The sequence below is a fragment of the Homalodisca vitripennis genome, chromosome X, assembly GCF_021130785.1.
Source record: "Homalodisca vitripennis isolate AUS2020 chromosome X, UT_GWSS_2.1, whole genome shotgun sequence".
In the NCBI taxonomy this organism is placed as follows: domain Eukaryota; kingdom Metazoa; phylum Arthropoda; class Insecta; order Hemiptera; family Cicadellidae; genus Homalodisca; species Homalodisca vitripennis.
Genome location: NC_060215.1, coordinates 84,391,736 through 84,412,506, shown reverse-complemented (window position 1 = coordinate 84,412,506; position 20,771 = coordinate 84,391,736). Strand labels below are relative to the sequence as shown.

The 20,771-nt window shown below is 32.4% G+C and overlaps 1 protein-coding gene across 1 annotated transcript in view; it reads left to right on the top strand.

The window, feature by feature from the left end:
* Positions 1-3,722: 3,722 nt before the first annotated feature.
* Positions 3,723-20,771, top strand: part of LOC124369287 (metaxin-2-like) — a 31,025-nt gene continuing 13,976 nt past the window's right edge. The window contains exons 1-4 of the mRNA XM_046827209.1: positions 3,723-4,043; positions 9,403-9,570; positions 12,409-12,485; positions 20,229-20,321. Coding sequence (XP_046683165.1) covers positions 3,998-4,043; positions 9,403-9,570; positions 12,409-12,485; positions 20,229-20,321 — 384 coding nt within the window. The 5' untranslated portion in view covers positions 3,723-3,997. The remainder of the gene's footprint in view (positions 4,044-9,402; positions 9,571-12,408; positions 12,486-20,228; positions 20,322-20,771) is intronic.

The window sequence follows — 20,771 nt, the reverse complement described above, 5'->3', positions numbered from 1 at the left end:
AGAGAGAGAGAGAGAGAGAGAGAGAGAGAGAGAGAGAGAGGAGAGAGAGAGAGAGAGAGAGAGAGAGAGAGTGAGAGAGAGAGAGAGAGAGAGAGAGAGAGAGAGAGAGAGAGAGAGAGAGAGAGAGAGAGAGAGAGAGAGAGAGAGAGAGAGAGAGAGAGAGAGAGAGAGAGACTTTATTTACAGACTTCAAGAATGAAATAGCGTCAATGATAAATTACACACTGTCAAAGAGAACAGTCTCTGCCTTGTTCAGGTCATGTACCTGACCAGGATAAAAACTCGGCAACACTATAAAATGGTCTTTGCTGTAACCAGTCTCTGAGTCGGGACTTCAGTATGTGAGGGCTGGAGCTCTTGATTTGTTCAGGCAGCCGGTTGTAGAGTCTGGCACCAGCGTAGGAAGGTTTTTTCTCAAATCTTGAGGTGTTGTGCGTTGAGAGATTAAAATCCCGAGCATGTCTGGTGTTGTAGCTGTGCACCATCTCGTTGCGGCAAGGAATGCTGGAGCGGCAGGCTGCAGTGATGACTTCCAGTATGTAGATGTTGATCACCGTGAGGATTTGGAGATTCTTGAGGTTCTCTGCAGCTCTCCCTCCACTCCAAACCGGCAAGCATTCTCACGGCTTTTTTCTGGAGTATCAGCACCCGTTGAAGGTTGTGATGTGAAGCCGCTCCCCAAAGCACAATTCCATCTCAGGTTGCTCTCAAACAATGAGAAATAGGTCATTTTGGCTGCTTCCATGGTGCTGATTGACATTACTCGTCTCAAGGCAAACAGAGCGCTGCTTAATTTTTTGCACAAATTGTCCAGATGATCAACCCATGACACATTGTTATCTATAATGATGCCAAGGTGCTTTGTAGACTCCATGAGTTGTAGGTTGGGGAGGGGAGAGATTTCTTCTTGGTTTCTTCCTATGATTACCTGATTGGTCTTTGTTTCGTTAAATACGAGATCATGCGAGGTACAATATTCAACAGCCATATTAAGGGCAATGTATGACTGCACCTCCAGTTCTTGCACACAACGGTTTGAGGATAGGAGGACCGTGTCATCAGCGTACAATATAGCTCTACAGTACTGGGAGGTATAGGCTGGCAAGTCAAAAGTATACAGGACGAAGATCACGGGCCCCAAAACCGACCCCTGGGGCACACCCCTTGAGACTGGAAGTTGGCGAGATATAAAAGAGGTGGTTGTGTTCTTGATGTTGAATTTGAGCTCTACTAACTGATCTCGATCCCTGAGGAAGCTGTTAAACCAAGACCAGGTAGATTTCTGGAATCCAAGAGACCTGAGCTTTGCTAGGATCGTGTCATGGCTAAGGCAGTCGAACGCCTTACTCAGGTCCAGGAAAAGGCTAATGACGTTCTCTCCCTCCTCAAGCCGATCGATCACGTGTTCCACAAAGTTCACTAGAGCAGTTTGGGTGGATTTTCTTTGTTGAAAGCCGTGTTGCTCCTTCAATTCGATGTTGTTCCTTTGTAAGTGCTCAAATATTCTGTTGAGGACAACCTTCTCTATAATCTTAGAAAAGGTTGACACCAAGGATATGGGTCTAAAGTTGCTAACGTCATGTTTGCTCCCCTTTTTATGAAGCGGGATAACTTTAGAATGTTTTAATTTACTGGGGAAGAGACCCTGACGGAAACCTTTGTTAATGATATCAATCAAAGGCATTGAAAGCTCCTGTAGGCAGCACTTGACCATAACCAACGAAAATTCGTCCAATCCAGAGGAGGTTTTATTTTTCATTGAACTTATGATTTTCAGTAGTTCTTTCTTCGTGGTTGGTTCGAATTCTTCCAGAGGAAAGGGTATGCAATTGTCTGAGATTGTGAGTGGTTTCTTAGATTGTATGTTCTTCAGGGTTTCGTCAGCTACCGACGCAAAGAATACGTTGAAGTAGTTTGCTTGTTCAACAGGATCATTCACCGGCTGCCCGGACACGACCAGGTGTGAAGCATCAGATCCCGCTGTCACTTTGGGCTGCCTCTCGCTGTTGATCACCCTCCAAATTGCTTTGTTCTTGTTGTTAGCGTGGGATATGAAGTTAGAACTTGCCTCGCGTCTGAGTGATTTCAGTTTCATGTCATAGTTTTTTTTTTTTAAGTTGACTTGCAATCTGTTTGTCTTCTTCTTTCCCGCTAGTCATGTACTTATTTTGAGCGGCAAGGAATTGATCTTTAAGGATCTTGGCATCAGCGTCATATATATGTTTTATGGACAACGACGGCTTAGAGCGAGATTTCTTCAAGGGACAAGTTACGTCAAGAGCGGTGGAGAGGATGGCCGAAAAGTGGTTGTAAGCATCTTCGACATTTTCAGCTTCGAAAACCTCATCCCAACTTTGTCCTCCTAAGTAATTCTTCAAGCATTGCAAATTGTCAGTATTGAGGTGCCGACGGGTAGTTGTGGTAGCTACTCTTCTTACAGTTGCACAATCTAAGCTACACATTTGACCGGTATGATCCGATAGGCCAGAATTTATAATATTAATTTCTGCAATTTCCAAACTATCCGGAGAGGAGCAAACCATGTCGATCGACGAGGACGAGTCCTTAAACACTCTTGTAGGTGGTAAAGTCATTCTCTGTATGTTGAATGTTGCCAGAAGTTCGTTAAGCATTGTTCCTGCTCTTGTTGGTATGAGCTGATCAACATTATAATCTCCCATGATAACGATAGTCTGGTTATGAGCATGCCATAAATCCAGGGTGTTTGATAAGGTCTGCAGGGCGGTTGAAAGAGATGCTTCATCTTTGTTGGGAGGACGATAAACTCCTACCACATACAAATTCCTCTTCTTATTGATTTTAATAGAGATGGCAGAGACCTCGAAAATCTGAGAAATGCTCATATGCTCGACGTTTAACGTAGACACCTCGTTCTTGAGATCGTCATGCCTGTAAATAGCAACTCCTCCTTTTGAAACGCTGTCTCTAGAATACGCTGAGATTAGGCTATAGTTATTAAGCCTAGCATTGGTGATTTTTTCTGCGCTCTGTCCATGCTCGGTGAAAACAAGAATGTCCGGGCGCATGGAGTGAAGTAGATGGTTCAGTCTCTCAATCTTATTGCCAATTCTATCCACGTTTTGGTGAAAAATTCTTATGCTCTTAGACTCTTTCTCCTTGAGTTTACAAACTGTCTCCCCTGTTTGGCCCTTTTCCACTTGCTTTTTATTTTGCTGTTGACATCTAAAAAACTCTGGTTGTTTTCCGGAGTTGCCACTGCATTCTTAGGGTGTTTAGAATCCTCCACTTCTTGACTGGTTTTAGTAGGAGCCTGACTGGTCATACTCGCTGCGTCATGATGTGATAGAGATTTTCTATTTGTATTTAGGTATTCCTCTAAATTTCTCTCGAAAAAGTCCTCTAAAGACTCTCCCTCAAGGCGAAGTTTAGCACTTGATGGTGGTTTCCTATTGACAATCTATAAAGAATCAATCAGATTCTTGTCTCTGGAACACATTTACCTATAACTTAATTATTCTTCCACTAAAGCAGTACCAGAACGGCAGTTTTGCGGCACTAGTAGATCCTGCATACGTTATTTTATTCTGTAATTATCTTTGAAACCATTACGGCATGTTTGACCTTACCATTGGAAAGCGCGGGTTAAAATTAGCCATTGCATATAACTCGAAATATGAAAATTTTGCATATACGCGTTTTTTCTTAGCAGGACAGTATTTCTTGTAGCCTATAGTTCTTGCTTTGGGTAAAAGTACAGAGTTAGAAAAACATGAATGAAAGAGAAATATGTTGAATGGAAGAAATCCAAAATTTTCATCAGAAGACTTATATTTTACGTTACATCAGTTAATGACTCTTAATACAAGTATATATTAAAGTAATCGTAACTTTAACTCAATAAATTGAGAATTATGCATTTTGTTCACAACACGAAATGATAGTGTTTGCTTAGATTAGAGGGTTGAGTCGTGGAGTACGGTATTACTGTTTTAAGATCTTAAATTGTTTTTAAAAAATGCCTGTAATTTTGGTTACAAATTCTGTTGAGTGTGAAGTTGGTGGTAAGTTTACAATCAATTACCTCTCCTGTTTAGTATCTAAAAGGTGAAATTGTAGTCCTAACCTTCAAAGTGGTAGTTCAAAATTGCTGTAGTGATAAGACATTTTACAGCTATTTCCACACATAAGTTATAGCTAAGCTTTTTAATAAATATATGTATGTGTATATATACCTACATACACATATATACGTACATATATTTTTAATATATTAACATGGCTTGTGTGATTTAGTTTTGTATTAATTTTTCGAAACTGAGCGTGTAACTTTAATGATTAAGAGTGTTAGTTAAATAAATTATCAAATTTTTAAAAAGGAATTAGCGGTAGTAAATAATCTATTATTACTTTTTGACGTGAAATTAATTTTCTCAATCTTTCATGTCTTGGTTATGAATAATGCCAGCTTATGGAAACGTAATAGTATTTAACAAAACTTCACGATAAAATTACAAACAACACATTAAATAGTTGGCCTAAGCCTATGTTTTAACTTTATAACCAACAGACACATAATGCTATTCGGGTAGATACCTATTACAAGGTAGATGGGCTTGTTGGGACAGCAGTTACTATACGGCCAGTTGTAAGGTTAAGTGAAGTCATGGATTTGGGGTGAAATATTTGACCAGTTTTAGCTACTAGCCAAAAACTCTTGGGCATTAGAACACTTGTGTAGTTAAGGAAACACTTTGGAATACAGTTCAAATATATGTAGTTAGCATTTAATGTGAACACTCACCAATCACTGATGTTAGGCTATGCCTATTGTAATGAATGTATTCTCTATTTCTCAATTCAGGTGTCCATGTGATCTGGAAACTTTATGCTTTCACCTTTTTGAGAGTTAGGAAAAAGCTTAGGGAACAGTGAGTCCACATATGTCCTATGCTATGCTTAATATAATGTGCACATTCACTGTTCCTGAATTGGTGTTCAAGTGAATGGGAAACACCCCCAAAATATTAATTTAGCAGATCATTTGGACATCCACAAATCAGGAATATAAAATACTAATTACACATTATATTACTCATAAAGTACAACGCATGTGCACTCAGTGTTCCTGATTTTAGGTTATCTGCATTATGTGAAGTTTTATTATCTCAACAGTAGTTTAGTCCATTTAAACATTAATATAAAACAGGGAAACATGAATTGGAAGGTTCAAGTGAATGGGAAACACCCCCAAAATATTAATTTAGCAGATCATTTGGACATCCACAAATCAGGAATATAAAATACTAATTACACATTATATTACTCATAAAGTACAACACCTGTGCACTCATTGTTCCTGATTTTAGGGTATCTGCATTATGTGAAGTTTTATTATCTCAACAGTAGTTTAGTCCATTTAAACATTAATATAAAACAGGGAAACATGATATAGGTACAATACTCTGGAATAACCTAATCTGAGTATATACGAATTTATAAAGTATTGTTTCAAGCATTGTTTAGGTACTGAGTGTATTTGGGCTAGACTGTTGCATATTTTACTTAATTGAATCCAGGTTTTAAATTACTTCCATGACTTCCATTTCAACATTAAAGTCTTTAGTTAAGTTTTTTTACTGCATTTTCATTAGTTAATATAACGATTTCACAAAAAAACTGAGTTGATGTTCGTAAATCAGATCATGATATATTATATAGCCTAAATAAATAATATAGGTCCATTATATACCAAATTTTATACAGTTTGAGAATACACATAATTTATTATACTACATGACTTGTAAATAAAAGAAATAATGTTTGATCGAAACTATGTATGAACAACTCATTTAATATCCATAAATATGCACTAGGTTATCGAAATATAGACTAAATATTATCTGTTATTTTGTATTTCAGCTCAAAGAGACAATAAGTAGAAGCAATACTTTATAAAAAGTAGTTTAGTTTTATGGTACATTTAATATAATTGTATTTAATATGTGTTTAATTTTCATTATTTATCGATTTTACAGAAGTAATTAAGATAATTTCATTACTTTGTTAATTTTGCATTGTGTGAAATTGTTAGAAAGAATCTAAAATCATGGCCGCGTACTAGACATAAAGAATTAGTGAGTCCACTGAAAAGTGAGTCAAACGTCAACTGTTGAACTTCACTGTTACGGAATCCAGATACGTGGTAACTGGACTGATGATTGAACCCATTTCAACTAACTACAATTAGATTCTCAGAAAAAACCTCAAAAGCTACTTGTATGGATGCCTCTTCCCTAAGGGATGTTGAAAAATTTAACACCATAGTAATACAGGTAGATGTTCAACACTCCAATCCTGTATGTAAGAATAACAGACCAGTTAATTGATTTAAAACTCCATCTATTTCCAGCTCAAAACCACCCCTTAATTCAAAAACCTTAGCAGAAGATCAAACTGTAAATGAGTTTTTTTTTTAACAAAAATATAAAACTTTACAAACAACATACGGCTGTAAATTACATCTTGACATCTCTTAGTAAAAAAAACACAATTTTTATAGGCACTACAAGGAAAACCCCAAACTGAAACACTATCAAGTAAAGAAACTATTCACAAAAACAAGAATGTTCACAAACTTCCAGCTGTAACTAACTGAAAACAAACTCTCTCAAGATACTGAAAATCCTTCATCAAAAAAATATTAACTTTTTAATGAACAAGACTAACTTATTTTACCACTTATGTCGCACCTCAAAACCTGACATTGTAGCCTTAACAGAACACGGTCTAAAACATTACAAATTTCTGTATACCAAACTAAAAGGATACAGTTTAATAAGAGGGTTCTCTAGAAAGGTCTCAAGGAAAGGAGGAGTGACCATGCCCACTATTTACTTGGAAACCGCATGAAAATTTTAGACAGTAAAGTCTGAATAACTTGTAAACAATATACAGCCAATAGTAGACTAAGGAAGAAAACTGTAAATTTTCTTGGTGTTTTTAGACCCTCAAGTGGAAATCTTGAAGCAGCTCTAAACATCTTCTCAAACACTCTTGACCAAATACCTACATAGAAATGCCCTACTATTACCAGGGAAGGTATCGGTATAGACACGCTGACACAAAACCTGAACAGAAACAAATTATAAAATATGCTGATCAGCTAAAACATTGAAGGATTAGAGATGCCCCCAACTAGAGTCACCTCAGCCTCAGCAACTTCTATTGACATGGCATGCTCAAACTTAAATGATAAAGACATAAAAATCGAGTTGACAACCATTTTGATGAATAAAGCCTATCTGATCATAAAGCACAAATCTGCAAGATCAACCTACAACCTCAGAATGTGAAACTTCCATCCTGAACACGTTAACAGGAATCCAATGACTCTGGAAAGAGAACTGCTTAAATATTCAGAAGAAAATAAAGCAGAGACTGCTGCAAGAAAAAAACATTAAGATTTAAAACTGAGGAAAGAAGTCACATAAAACTATATACAAAATTGTTAAAATAAACAAAGCACCCTTTAGGATGCTATTATCTTATGAAAGGTGCAAAACAACAAATGATCTTGACCATCCCCAGTTTATAATTGACAATTAACTGATCAAGGACCCTTCTGTAATAGTAAAGTACTTCAAACAACATTTTCTTTCAGTTGCTCAGAAAACTCTCATAGCTGCTGACCAAACAATGAGCACAAGCAAACATGCAAGAAATTGACTATGTTCCTGTCTTAAATATTTTACAAAAATCAGTCGTACATACCAGACTTTCTGATCTTGTATTGGATGAATTAAAGGGAGGAACTACTATTCTTTTTATATCTTAGTAAGGCATTTCAATGCTTGGACTTGACATTCTGCTAGAAAAGATGGACAACATAGGAATAAGAGGTATCACTGGAAAATGGATGTGACAAATGGTAGAGATAACACACACGCACCCTTAAACAATGTCGTATATAAAACAAGATCACTCCCATTTCCAACACCTAGAGGTGTGCGCCCCAAGGATGTCAGTGGATTGGTACTCTACATTTTGTCAAAAATTTACCTCCCAAAATACATACAAGAGCGTCATGATGTGTTTTGATGACACAGCTCTGTTTGTAAAGTCTTTCATGATATAAAAATATTGACTGTGGTATCCTTGTTTGTGTCTGAGGTGATCTGCTATGGTGTCTTACAGAACATACAAGATTGGGAGACAGACACTCCTACAATACGAAGGACATCATGAACTATGCTCGAACAACACATTGCCTTACACTGAATGAGAGGAAGCTAAGCTATACAGGACCCAAACCTTTCAACATTCTTCCAGATCATATAAAAGATATCAGTGGACAAATATTTTCCAAAAAGAAACTCCAGGAATGGCTTTTACAATTGATATTTTATTTGTTTTAAGAACTTACAAACTGGGGAACTATTAATGTTGTACATCCAGTAGTGTCTTCACTGTGTCTCTCTTTATTTGACCATATTTTTATTTTAAAATTGATAACATTTGCTCACTGACATCATACACAAATAAAAAAATTATCAGTTGTCTATTCCCCATGTTATCGAATGTAATGGTTTATGTTAATTGTTTTGAACTCTGATAAGTCTCCAAATTATACCATTTCTTCTGTAATTTTCAATTAATATTAACTCAGTATTTTGATGTTGTATTAAAAACCCACATATATAATTCTGTTGTTATACCAAAACTCACGCCATTGAGATTTCAGGTACTTATTGATGGCACTAAGTGCTTATAACTAAGTCCTGAATTATGGAAACAGTGCCTGTGCATCACACAAATGCATCCAGAACATCAGTATGTTGTCTTCATATGACACACTGTGCTAATCATGTTCTCCTTCTTCAGAATGAAAATCTAAGAATGAAGTCTCAGTGGATTATGAGAGGGGTTAGGGTTGCTCAGCTTTAGGAGAAAGGAGTAATTACTTTGTCATTCTACACACTTGTGTTAAATATGTTGTAGTAATTCTGTTTCTAATATTTCCTGGTTAATGTTGCATGTAGTCTGCGTAATATAGAGATTTATCTTTGTAGTTTACCCTCCTCTCCTCATGAACTTGTACTTATCAATAACAGGATGTTTCCTTATAAAAAGCTGTCTACAGTAGTTAAATTAATGTATTTTACTGATAATCTCTTGTTTAATAAGAAATTTAGCTTATTATTAAAGGTGACAATTTTATTTGTTTCACAATCTACCTTATTTTGCAACATATTTTCCTGGAAGATAAAAAAAAACCAAGGTTTACAGCTCCAACTCAACAAATCCGGCTATTCAAATTGTGTTCATCATCAAAAAACAATACAAAATGCTCAATTTTTCTTACATACAGTGTAACATACCTGTTGCACTGCATACATTTGTAATGCTTTTATTTTGTTTCAGCTAATGAACCCTGGCCTGAGGATGTAAAATTGTTTCAACCATTTGAAACTGAACAGATTTTACTGCCTGATAATGCTAGTTGTCTGTCAGTGCAAGCATTTTTAAGAATGTGTAACTTAAAGTATGAAGTTGTTTATAAAAAGAATGCAGAAAATATGTCTCCATCAGGTATTTTTCACATTTTATTTATTTTTCAAAACAATTTGATATACCGTATGGTATATCAATCTTAGTTTGCTAGCATAAGTGGATTTGGAATCATTGTTTGTCAAGAAGTCTAATGCGCTATTGAATTAAAACTAATTTAGAGGGAAATATGTTGAAATCCTGCTATATTATGATTCCTGTACCAATACTGATAATTTATCTGTCTTCCTGCTTGTCCCTTTTTTCCATTTTATAATATCTTCACGCATAGATAAGCCCAATTGCAAATAACAGATTTCTCTGCAAATTTGTTTTGAAAGATTTATTATCTAGTAGTTTATTTTTTTCTGAAAACAATTCAGTGATATTCTAACAACAAATAAGTAGCCTACTCAATTAAATTTTTTATTCCAAAATTAATTAGAGTCTAATTTTTCCTTTCTGACTTGTTGTTTTTGGAAACTAAGAAAAATAAACAATCATTTTTATCATATATTTCTTCCTTTTTAGTTGCAATCATTCCTTTCAAAATAACATATATGGAGTACTATTTATAAAAAAACTAGTTACATAACAACGTCCATAACTAGTTATTAAAAATATTTCAATAAAACTGTTATATTAATGATACGTATTATGAAATATTCTGTAAGTCCATTATTTTTTGTTGGTGAATAATTTTATCTTTCTTTCATTGCTATAAAATCATCATCTAGCATTCTTAAAGTAAACAATTGTTTTTAATTTTTTTCCTAACCTAAATGGCAAAATAAAATCTAAAATTTATGTTTAATTCTTGAGTAGTCCAAACTAACAAGAAAAGAAATGCATAAAAAGAAAACAATGTTTATGTTTTGTGTTAGTTACAAATTGTTTTCAAAATGTCATGTTAAACTTTGTATGTATCTGTATTAGTAGCCCTTTTAAATGAAAACATAGGCTATTGGTGCTCTGTTAGCCCTACTGACAAAATTGTCATAAAACCACCTTTTTTCTTAATTTTGCAATTGTTTTTGTAAAACCATTGTAAAATATTTATTTATTATTAATTTCAAAATATCCATTTATTAACTCACATGAAGTTGCAATTGTTTTTGTAAAACCATTGTAAAATATTTATTTATTATTAATTTCAAAATATCCATTTATTAACTCACATGAAGTTGCCTTCACTTTGTTGAACTATATCTCATATTTTAGTATGAATATACAATCATTTTTCTGGTACGGGTGTTTTGTGAGAAAATTTAGCCTTAGTCATTACAACATTTCTTCAGTGAGGTAATAGGTTTGAAATATGCTTTCTACAAATTATTATTCTTCATTTCATACATTAAAAACTTTTAAATATGACAATAATATTTGGGCAATAGATGTATTTTTTATGAATTTTGTAAAACTTGCAAATAGACCAAATTAGATTTGGCGTTATAGAACTTTTCAATCAGCAGATCCAGGGTTGGTTCTTTAAGCCTTCCGTTTTCTACAGTAAGAACAAATCTTCATTGAATTTGTCTAACTAATGTTTGCTTTAAATTCACATTTTGTTTCTTTCAGTTATTTCATTTCATATTCTTCCAACATTTTGGGCATTATTTAGAACACTTGGAGGTTTAAAATCAGGAGCTATTACTACTGTACATATATGTAGCTTCAACAGATAAAATACTTTAGTCAAACATTATTATCAATAAATATGAAAAATGGAAAGAATAATGTGGGTGTGGCTGTGTGGGGATCAACTTAATTTCTAGCTTGCCAAATTTTGTCAAAATTGGATGAGCATACCCAATAGTCAAATATAAACTTTATTTCATTTTAAGAAATGATGAAAAGTGTTTGTTTGATTTTTTAAATATAGACTACATACAATTTTAAAGTTATCAGTTTAATTACAAAAGGGGTGCCCTGAATACTCTCAGAAATTGTGATTATTTTAGAAAAAAAATACTTGATAAATCTTTCCAAGCAGAAAGTTTATTTTGGATTTTTTATGATTTTATTGACATCATGTGAAAGTTGATTTGAGAGTTAAAACTTCTTTAGGAATTGTTTATCAAGTAGAAATTTCAATTTTAGATGGTTTGTACATCTTAGAATGTCAATCAACAATCCAGTTCCTACATGTCTTTTAATTATGAAGTATGTTGTTGATCATGATTTCATTCATTTGTACAATTAGTGCTGGTTGTAAATTATTGGTTTGTTCACCTTAATATCACTGATTCAGTTATTACACTTGGAATACTCGTTACAGTTTCTCTTGCTTAAGGTCAATTTATACCACCACGGATTTTAAACATTCATAAGTGGACATTCATCATAGTGTATATAATAAATCTTATATTGAAGGCTACTACTCTAACTTCTTCCCCCTCACCATAATTGTACTGTCTGATATAGTGACAGAGGCATGTAATAATGCTACTTAAACTTTTCAGCAACATCTTGAGCTTGTTTTATTTCTGCTCTGTCCAAGCATGGATATTCTCTTCTCCTCCTCCTTCTGTGCTCCTTTTCTCTATATTTATCCTTCGTTGTCTTGACAATCTCAAAAATTTGCTTTAAATTGGTTTTCAGTCTAAATGTCTAAAGGGTATGTTTTTAATCTAATAAAATTTATTACTTACTTGAGCCAATTCACTTAAATTACCATGTCTGGTAGAAATATCTATCGATATAGTGTATTATGTATACTAACTGACATACCAAAACTTTGTAGAACGCTCATCTTATTCACTAAATATTTTAATTTAATAGAAACTGTTGATTCACTAAAAAATATTATCGAGTACCTACTATAATTTTCTTAAGGACTTTGTAGTGTGGAGTGTGGATTAATAGGCAACGATTTTGCAGGGCGAGTACCATTCATAAAATGTGGTGCCTTCATCATATCTGAGTTGGAACCTCTCACAAGTTTTGTTGCAAATAAAGTGAGTCTCTAAACATGTATATGTATGTATGTATGTTATCAGATTAAAATGTCCAACAATTAGTACTACATAGAACAGATTAAAAATTGGTAATCTAATGAGTTGATTAAGGTTAAAAAACTGTTACCATCCTGGGAATATATAATAATACATAGAAGTTGTATTATTCCATTTCATACAACCACAAAACACAATCCTACTAATAGAAACCTACTATTTATGTTTGAAATAATAATAAATTAATTACAATTTTTATAAGCGTAGACTTGGTTATGAGGTTTTACCTGCATAAAAAAGTCAGTTACCTCTATGTATATAGTCAGCACTCCTGAAAGAATACAAAAATTGCTAAATAGATCAGTAGCCTCTTGGCTCTCCCTCATTATTTTGTATGTGAAGATGATGATGTTAAATTTAATTAATGGCATCAAATAAAACGCCGGTGGCACTATATTTTTGCTTTTACTACACCAAACATTATCCAGCTTTGTTCCATAACTTTATTGTCTTTTATTTCTGGAAAATTATTAATGAAAATATCAGAAAAGTAACATATGACGATAAAAAAATGATGGGGTCACATCTGTAAGCAAAAGTTATTTAAGAAACAAATTAAATTTTTGTATGGGAAATGTTAATGCTGTGGGCACGATAAATGATAACTGAATGTTAGATAGAACTGGCATGGTACTTCGGGACAGCACAATTAGTGTCTTTTATTTAGGAATAAATTAAAATTGTATTAAATAAACTTAAAATTAATAGTGCCAGTTTGAAAGTTAAATATAAGTTATTGTGCTTTTAAACCCAATGAGATTAAGTATTGAGATGGTTTATATTTATTCAGATAAAAATTAGGCCATTAAGCTTCAAAAATAACTTAACAGTAAATAGAGTATGTCAGGATCACAAAAATTGTATTTCAAGTCATGAAATTTTGTATAATTTAATATATAGATGTGTGACTGTCTGCCCACCCTTTGACTTGTACCATGTTGTCTTGAGTAAAGCAGAAAGCCTCCACACCCCTCACCCTACACCACATCTTGGGTCCAAGTCTATTTTTGTAAAAATTTGACTTTAGTCATGTTTTTAAATGTATGAAAACTTGCTTGATATTAATCTTTACTAATTGATATAGAAATTTGTATCATACACTTTGTTTAGTACCTCAAAATGAACGTTTCAAACACCAGCAGATTATTTTAACCAATGACATAATTTATGAAAAATGTGCGACTGATTGTTGTAAGTTGGGAGAGTTGCATAAAAACAATCTATTTTAAATGGGTTTGCCAAAAGTATCCACCATGGCCACAACATGTTTTATTGAAGGTGAGAAAAATTTAAAAAGTGGATTTAGAGTGGAAGCAAAAATATGTTTTATAGGCATTAAAACTGTTTTTAATAAATTATTTAATTTAAAAGAAAAACACATTGATATTCTCTTCCTACTTAGTTACTTATGGCTTCCCGAGATTTCACAATGGTTTGACACATTCATTCTGCACAGCACGTGTGTGGGCACTCCACCTGAATTGCTTTCAGCAAGCTTCACATAACATAGCTATGGTGGGAAGGGTTGATTCAATATAAATGTTGAGTGTAGTTCCAGTTCACCTTCCTCTTAGTGCAGCGTCTGGAATCTGATGCTGTCACAGACTTGACTCCAGGAATCTGGAGTCATGTTCGTCTGAAGAGATCCATAAAGAATTGATGACAAAGAAACTTAAAACGAACAATTTACATTGTTTCAACATGTACTAAGAGGAAAGTTAACTGAAGCTACACTCAACATTCATATTCATCAAGCTTGATGCTCATTTAACACATTAGAGATGGACCAACACTTCTTTCTGGACATGATAGACCACATGAAAGCAATTTGCTCATGCTTAATTTTTTATTTTCCTGTGATAAGCTAATTTGAAAATAAGTGTTTTTCAGAATATACTAATTTGAATAATCTGTATTTTTATAAACTCTGTCTATAAAAATATTAGAGGTACTGTACAATTGATGTAAAATTTATACTACACAGGATATTTTATATGAACTAATCACCGAATGTACCTTTTTAAGCACATAGATAAAAAATTGGTTTGTACTGTAAGTTAAATATGTCTAATAACAGAACAACAAGAAAAAGAACTTGATTATATTATAATTGAGTGATTGTATTTATAATTTTAAATTTTTATCTCAGAAAATATTATCAGGGAACAAAAACAATTTTAATTATTTTAAAAACGAAGCAAGCAAAAAGTGTCATTGTCATGTGAAGAAATGTTTGAGAAAGCATAAGACAAGCTCCTAAGCTGCTAATATTGTTAAATAAAAAAAAATATTAACAAATACAGAAAATTACGGCAAAATGTCCTTCCCATGTTAAATGTCACACTTCTCAAATCTAATATAATCAAGGAGCAAAAGATGTTTTATATATGCAGTGGATATTTTTTGTGTGTTCATAATGAATAAGCTTTAATCTGAAAATAAATTAAATATTTAGCTAGTTATCAGTCACAGTTAATTCATATCTTTAGGCTGATTCAACAAAAATGAGAGGGGGGGATTTGTACAGATCCTATTCCTTTTTATTAGTTTACAAATATTGGGTAACACCCAACTTTATTATTCTTTAAATGGATGAAACACATGATACCTTGGCAAAGCCATGCATAGTGGCTTCAAAATGTTAATGTAATATAATTAATCAGAATCATCATGATTTAAAAAGGGCTTGGAATCATTAATTGAATTAACCTCAACCAAAGGTTAAATAGTTAAAAATTAGTTACTAAAGTTTTGGTAGTGTTTATTTATATTACACAATAAGTTACATATTTATATTAGAGGTTAACCGAAAGAAACTGGAATAATGCTACTGGAGGCAGAGATTGCATAGAACTTAATTCTCTCTCGTATAGCACAGTTCATTGGCAATTCTGTTTGCCAGTAGTGACTATTTTTACTATTGGTGTTTTGTTCTCCTTGTGTTTTATGATGGCGAAAAACATGCATGTGTGAAATTTTGCCTCCTCTTTGATAAAAAGCTGCTGAAACAGTTTTAATATTTAAAATAACTTGTAAAGATAACACTAGGAAAAATGTCAAATGGGTGAGTGGTTTTCTTGCTTTAAAAGCGTCATATCGATAAATGATAAACTTTGTTTTTCTGGCCGACTGTCAAATGCCCAAATTTATGAAAATGTTTAAGAAAAATCAAGAACTCTTTTTAACTATTAAAGACTTGTTTTTTTTTAAAACAAACTGAATAAATATCTTTGTAAATGAGTTTAACATAAGATTTTTAATGTTTTTTTAGTGCAATTTAAATTATGGCTGAACTAACCGGGCATGGTGTAGGTTTCATGCCTATCCATATTAAAGGTTATAATCCACTGTCTAGATTCAGTGGCGGATTTACTAATAAGCCCACTAGGCGCAGACACAAGGGCCGCAGGCTGAATGGAACCGCAAACTAGAAAATTAAGTCAAATTTGTTTTAATGTAATACGGATATGCTGTCTGACATGTAATATGATGGCAAAGGATGTTATCAGGGACTTTCACTAAAGAAAGCAAGAAAAGTTAGTGTTATTGTTAACTGATGACTTTAAAGCACCAATCTTTTTATTTTTTTGACTATTCAAAAAATTATGTATTTTATTTTTTTAAGTACTTTAAATTCAATAAAAGCATCTTTCATAAGAATTAAGGCATTAAATCTTTTTGTCCCCCTTTGGCAAAAAGATTTTCACAAAAATCGTAAACTAGATTTTTGAGGGAGAAGGGGCCGCAAATATTTTGTGCCTAGGGTCCCAAGAAAGTGAAATCTATCACTGACTGGATTCAATTACACCAATGAGCTTATATCAATACAAATAAATTACAATAAGATTTAATTGATTTATTTTATTGGCAGTCAAACAAAAATTAAATATTGTATACTATTTTTCACAATACAATTTGTGAATTCTCAGAAAATTACTTTTATTTAGACAGGTAAATTAACATCACTGATATGACAATATTCCTAAACACATGCTTTATAAACAGGAAAAACATGATATAAATGTTTGCTCAGGGATTACAACATATAACCTATCAGAATTAACAGATTTTAGGTAAAAATGTGAAGTTTTTCAATTTTTGCCCGACCTTCTTATTAGTTCCAAAAATGTAAAAACTTTGCCCTTATATAAAAGTTATCATATTTTGCCATTTCCACACTGCATGAGGGTTATGGAACGTCTAGGTTGAGCCATTGTTTGTAACCATATACAATAATATTTTAATATGGTGCTAAAGTTATATCTTTTTTTAAAGGAGATTTTTAATCATGTTTGGTTTATGGATTACTTTTAACTGTTAAAAGGGGTGTGCAAATACAAAATAAAATTCATTAAGTCTTCTCTTAGGTAAAATTACAATTTATTGGGTTTTAAAAATCTTGAAATATTAAATTATTATTAAAAGTTGTAAGGTTTTCGGGAGATATGTATTAGGTTTCCATATTGTTTATTAAATCTGATAATTTGTATTGTTCTGGTGAGAGATACAATTGCATTTTAATTCAATTAAAACTCAAATCGTATAGCAACTTTAAGAAAAAAATGTAAAGATATAATTAGAGCTACGTTGTTAAGCAGCCAATAGCCTAAAATTAAAAATTTGATTTCATAACAACATTTTTATGAGAATTTTAGAAACATAATTGGAGCTATATTGGAGCCTAATATGCTATAAATGTTAAAATTCAGTCTTATAATGTTATAAGATAATTTTGGAAGTTTAGTTGAAGCTGGAAGTTTTAAAGTAAATTTATTAAACTTTATGAAAACTAACTTTATAAGAAAAGTTTGAACAAAGTAATGAACACAAAATCTACAAAACATTAAATATAAAAGATTTTCCTAGGCCTAAGTTTTGAACTTTGGTATTACTTAACAAATATTTTCACTGAAAATTAAAATAAATTGTTTTAACTATAACAATACACGTACATATTACATCCTATATTATGTATGGAGTATAAAGTAACAAATAAAAAGTTTGGTCTTCAAATATAGGATAACGAAGGAGTAAACAAAACATTCAATATTACTGTTTTCTTATTATTTACATACAACGGTTATAATGTTGAAATATTTGGAAGGTTAATTTTTAGTAACTAGTATACTTTCCTTTTACTTCAAAGCAAGAAATGGGTATCTAAACTTAATGCAGTGTTTTATCTATGCTTCCAAATTTATCACAGTTGTGCAATACAAAAGCAGTTATTTATGGATGCCATTTGGCAGCCTTTCTACTGGTATTCCTGTAACTTGAAATTCTACTGGCAATTTCATTTAACATACCTCAAATTTATATTTAAAACCTAATACAGTGGAATTTGAATGATTCAAAGCTTAAGGGATTAATAAACAATTTAAATTATCCAGGATTTCGAATTCATGTATAAGAATGTAGGAACTGGAAGAAAAATTGCACTAACCAATGATATTCCACTAATTTAAAATTTATTTATTTTAAGTGTTTTAAACTACCAGTCTGACTGAATATTTTGTGACAACAGCAAGGGTTCCAACCTCCCATGTAGATTGCATAACCAACACATATTTTATGTTATTAACCAATAAAAGAGGTACTCAAATGAAACCAGAATTATTTTGAATATAAATAGTAATCTTCAGTAAGGACCAACAGCTCCTTCTTTGTAATATTCATCAATTTTGTCATATCAGAGACCTTTCATACCACTCTTCATAGTATGTGAATAAAAAAACCACTTGAAAACAGTTCAGATGAGAAAAGTGGCAATGTAACTCTAATTCATGTTTAACCTTTCCATTGATAGTACTTTGGTTACTACAAATGACACCGGTGCCAGGTTTTTCATATGGACCTTTTCATTCATTTTAGTGCTTTCGGAAAATAAAATATTCATAAGATTTCTATTTATGGTCTTACAAAAGAAAAGCTTATGTTGTATTTTCATGTAACATATAGTATTTAAACACTATTTAAATTATCTATTTATCTTATTGTTAACTAAAATACTTAGTTTCATATAAAATATTGAAGATCAATACATTATATTTTTGTAAGTTTATTGATTTTCAGAAACACCATAACTTCCTGAACAAATAAAAAGAGGAACATAGAAATATTTTGACAATTCACATTTTTTTGTTTTTGATTAATGAAAACGCCCATATAATGTTAATTATATGTGCAAAATCATATGATAAATCATTGTTTACAAGATAAGTATTGGTAATATTTACATTGTTACTGCATTTGTATTATTCTAAAACTTAAAATGAACACTAAAAAGGTAGGTCTTAAAAATAGATCTTTATTGTCACAAATGTTTCACATAATAGTAGAGCTATAAAACAGATGATATTGTCAATAATAGGCTACACTACTCTTGTATGAGTTAATACAATATTCCCAAATGACCAAATCAAGATACATACAATAAAACTGAGTTACAATACATGCAATTAAAAATACATGGTTTTCAACTATAAGCAAAATGTAAACATAATCTAGTTGACAGTGCTATTCTCAGTGTATAGCTTTAACGCAAAAACCAATTTAAATGACTGAAATAAATCAGTTGCTTACAAAATTTAATTCAAAACATTTTTTATATACGAAAAGTGCTTAATTCTAAACACGATCTCAGTATATTCATATGTTTATGTGTCTTATAACATATTTTATTAATTCTGTGGCAAAAGTACTCTGGTAGTTTCAATTATAATAGCTAATATTAAAGTCGAAAGATATCAAAATCAGCCTAAAGATACCTTAAAAGCCAAAATTGTTTCCTGATAAAATAATTTAGGATTGGTAAGGTAAGATCTAAATGTAACAAAAATTGTGAATATAAATTACAACTTAAAGTTAGAACTTTGAGCTAATTTGCTACGTAATCATTTCTTACATTAGGGAATTTGTCATACTGATGATTTGATTTGTTTATTAGCCTTGTAGGATCTAACCATCTGTTAGCTAAGTTTTTTACTGGCATCACTTTTCAACTCATTTTCATTCTTCATAACATTGTAACTGTAATATTAAATCTTCTGGTTCACACCACAATGAAACATTTCTTACACAATTGGATTCTTTATATGTTTAATGTACCTCTATAATTTGTTTTGTGTTAAGAAAAAAATGTCTCTTGTTTAAAGGTGCAACCAAATTAGGGCTTTACAGAGCATATTTACATAACACTCACTCAAAAGTGTTCAGTAATCATTATCTGTGTACAATATATGATCTGTGGACTGTATTATATGACCTACCATTGTTGTGCAAGGACTACACTAGAATTATTCAAATCCATTTTTTAATTTCCTAAAAGATATGGAGCCATTTTCATGAAATACTGGCTCACTCTGCATACATGTTTTAATGCATGTCTGCTGTTTTCAATTTTCCCCCTATAGAAATTGATTGCAAAATTTCATTTATAAACAATACAATTGTTATGATGCAACCATTTTCAACTACAGTAAGAACGCAAAATAAGATGGAATGACCTTCCTGGGTACTGCCAAAGTTGCAAGAGCCAGGCTACATAGCTACAAAAGATCATCTTCTTCATGTCTAACAGGATCAGAACTTACTTTCTCAATGACCATTTTGTATTCCTTTCGTAAGAAGAGTTATAATACGTTAAGTAGTAAATATACTAACATTGTGCCATTGCTGTGATTGCAGGGAATCAGTCTCACTGGGGGTCTGGACAATGTACAGAAGGCTGACATGAGAGCTTACATGTCTTTAATCATCACAGTCCTGGCAAATGCTGAGGTAAGTTTGGGTATTATCATACTAAAATTAGCAGTTCTCCTTTTAGCACTTCCGTAACTGAGAAGTGAGACCCTTAATTTATTAAAATAGCGTTCTAAGAGGGGTATTCAGAAAGTAAGGAACGTTTTGGAATAAAAAAAAAACGAAGTAGAAGAAAAACATTTTATTATATACATGTGAAAGAGTGACTAAAATACTACTTTTCTACATAATCACCATACAATTTTAGGCACTTATCATAGCATTTGACATTCTTTGAAATTGCTGTGTCATATAATTCTGCCGCCTGATCTCAATCACTCAGCACTGCGTATCTGGAGCTCCTCATCGTTTTTAAAACGCTGTGTTGCTAGCCAGGTCTTTATTTTCGAGAACAAGTGAAAAATCCATTGGAGCAAGATCAGGACTGCAGCGAGGATGAGGAAAACTTTCCAGTTGAACGAGTTCAAG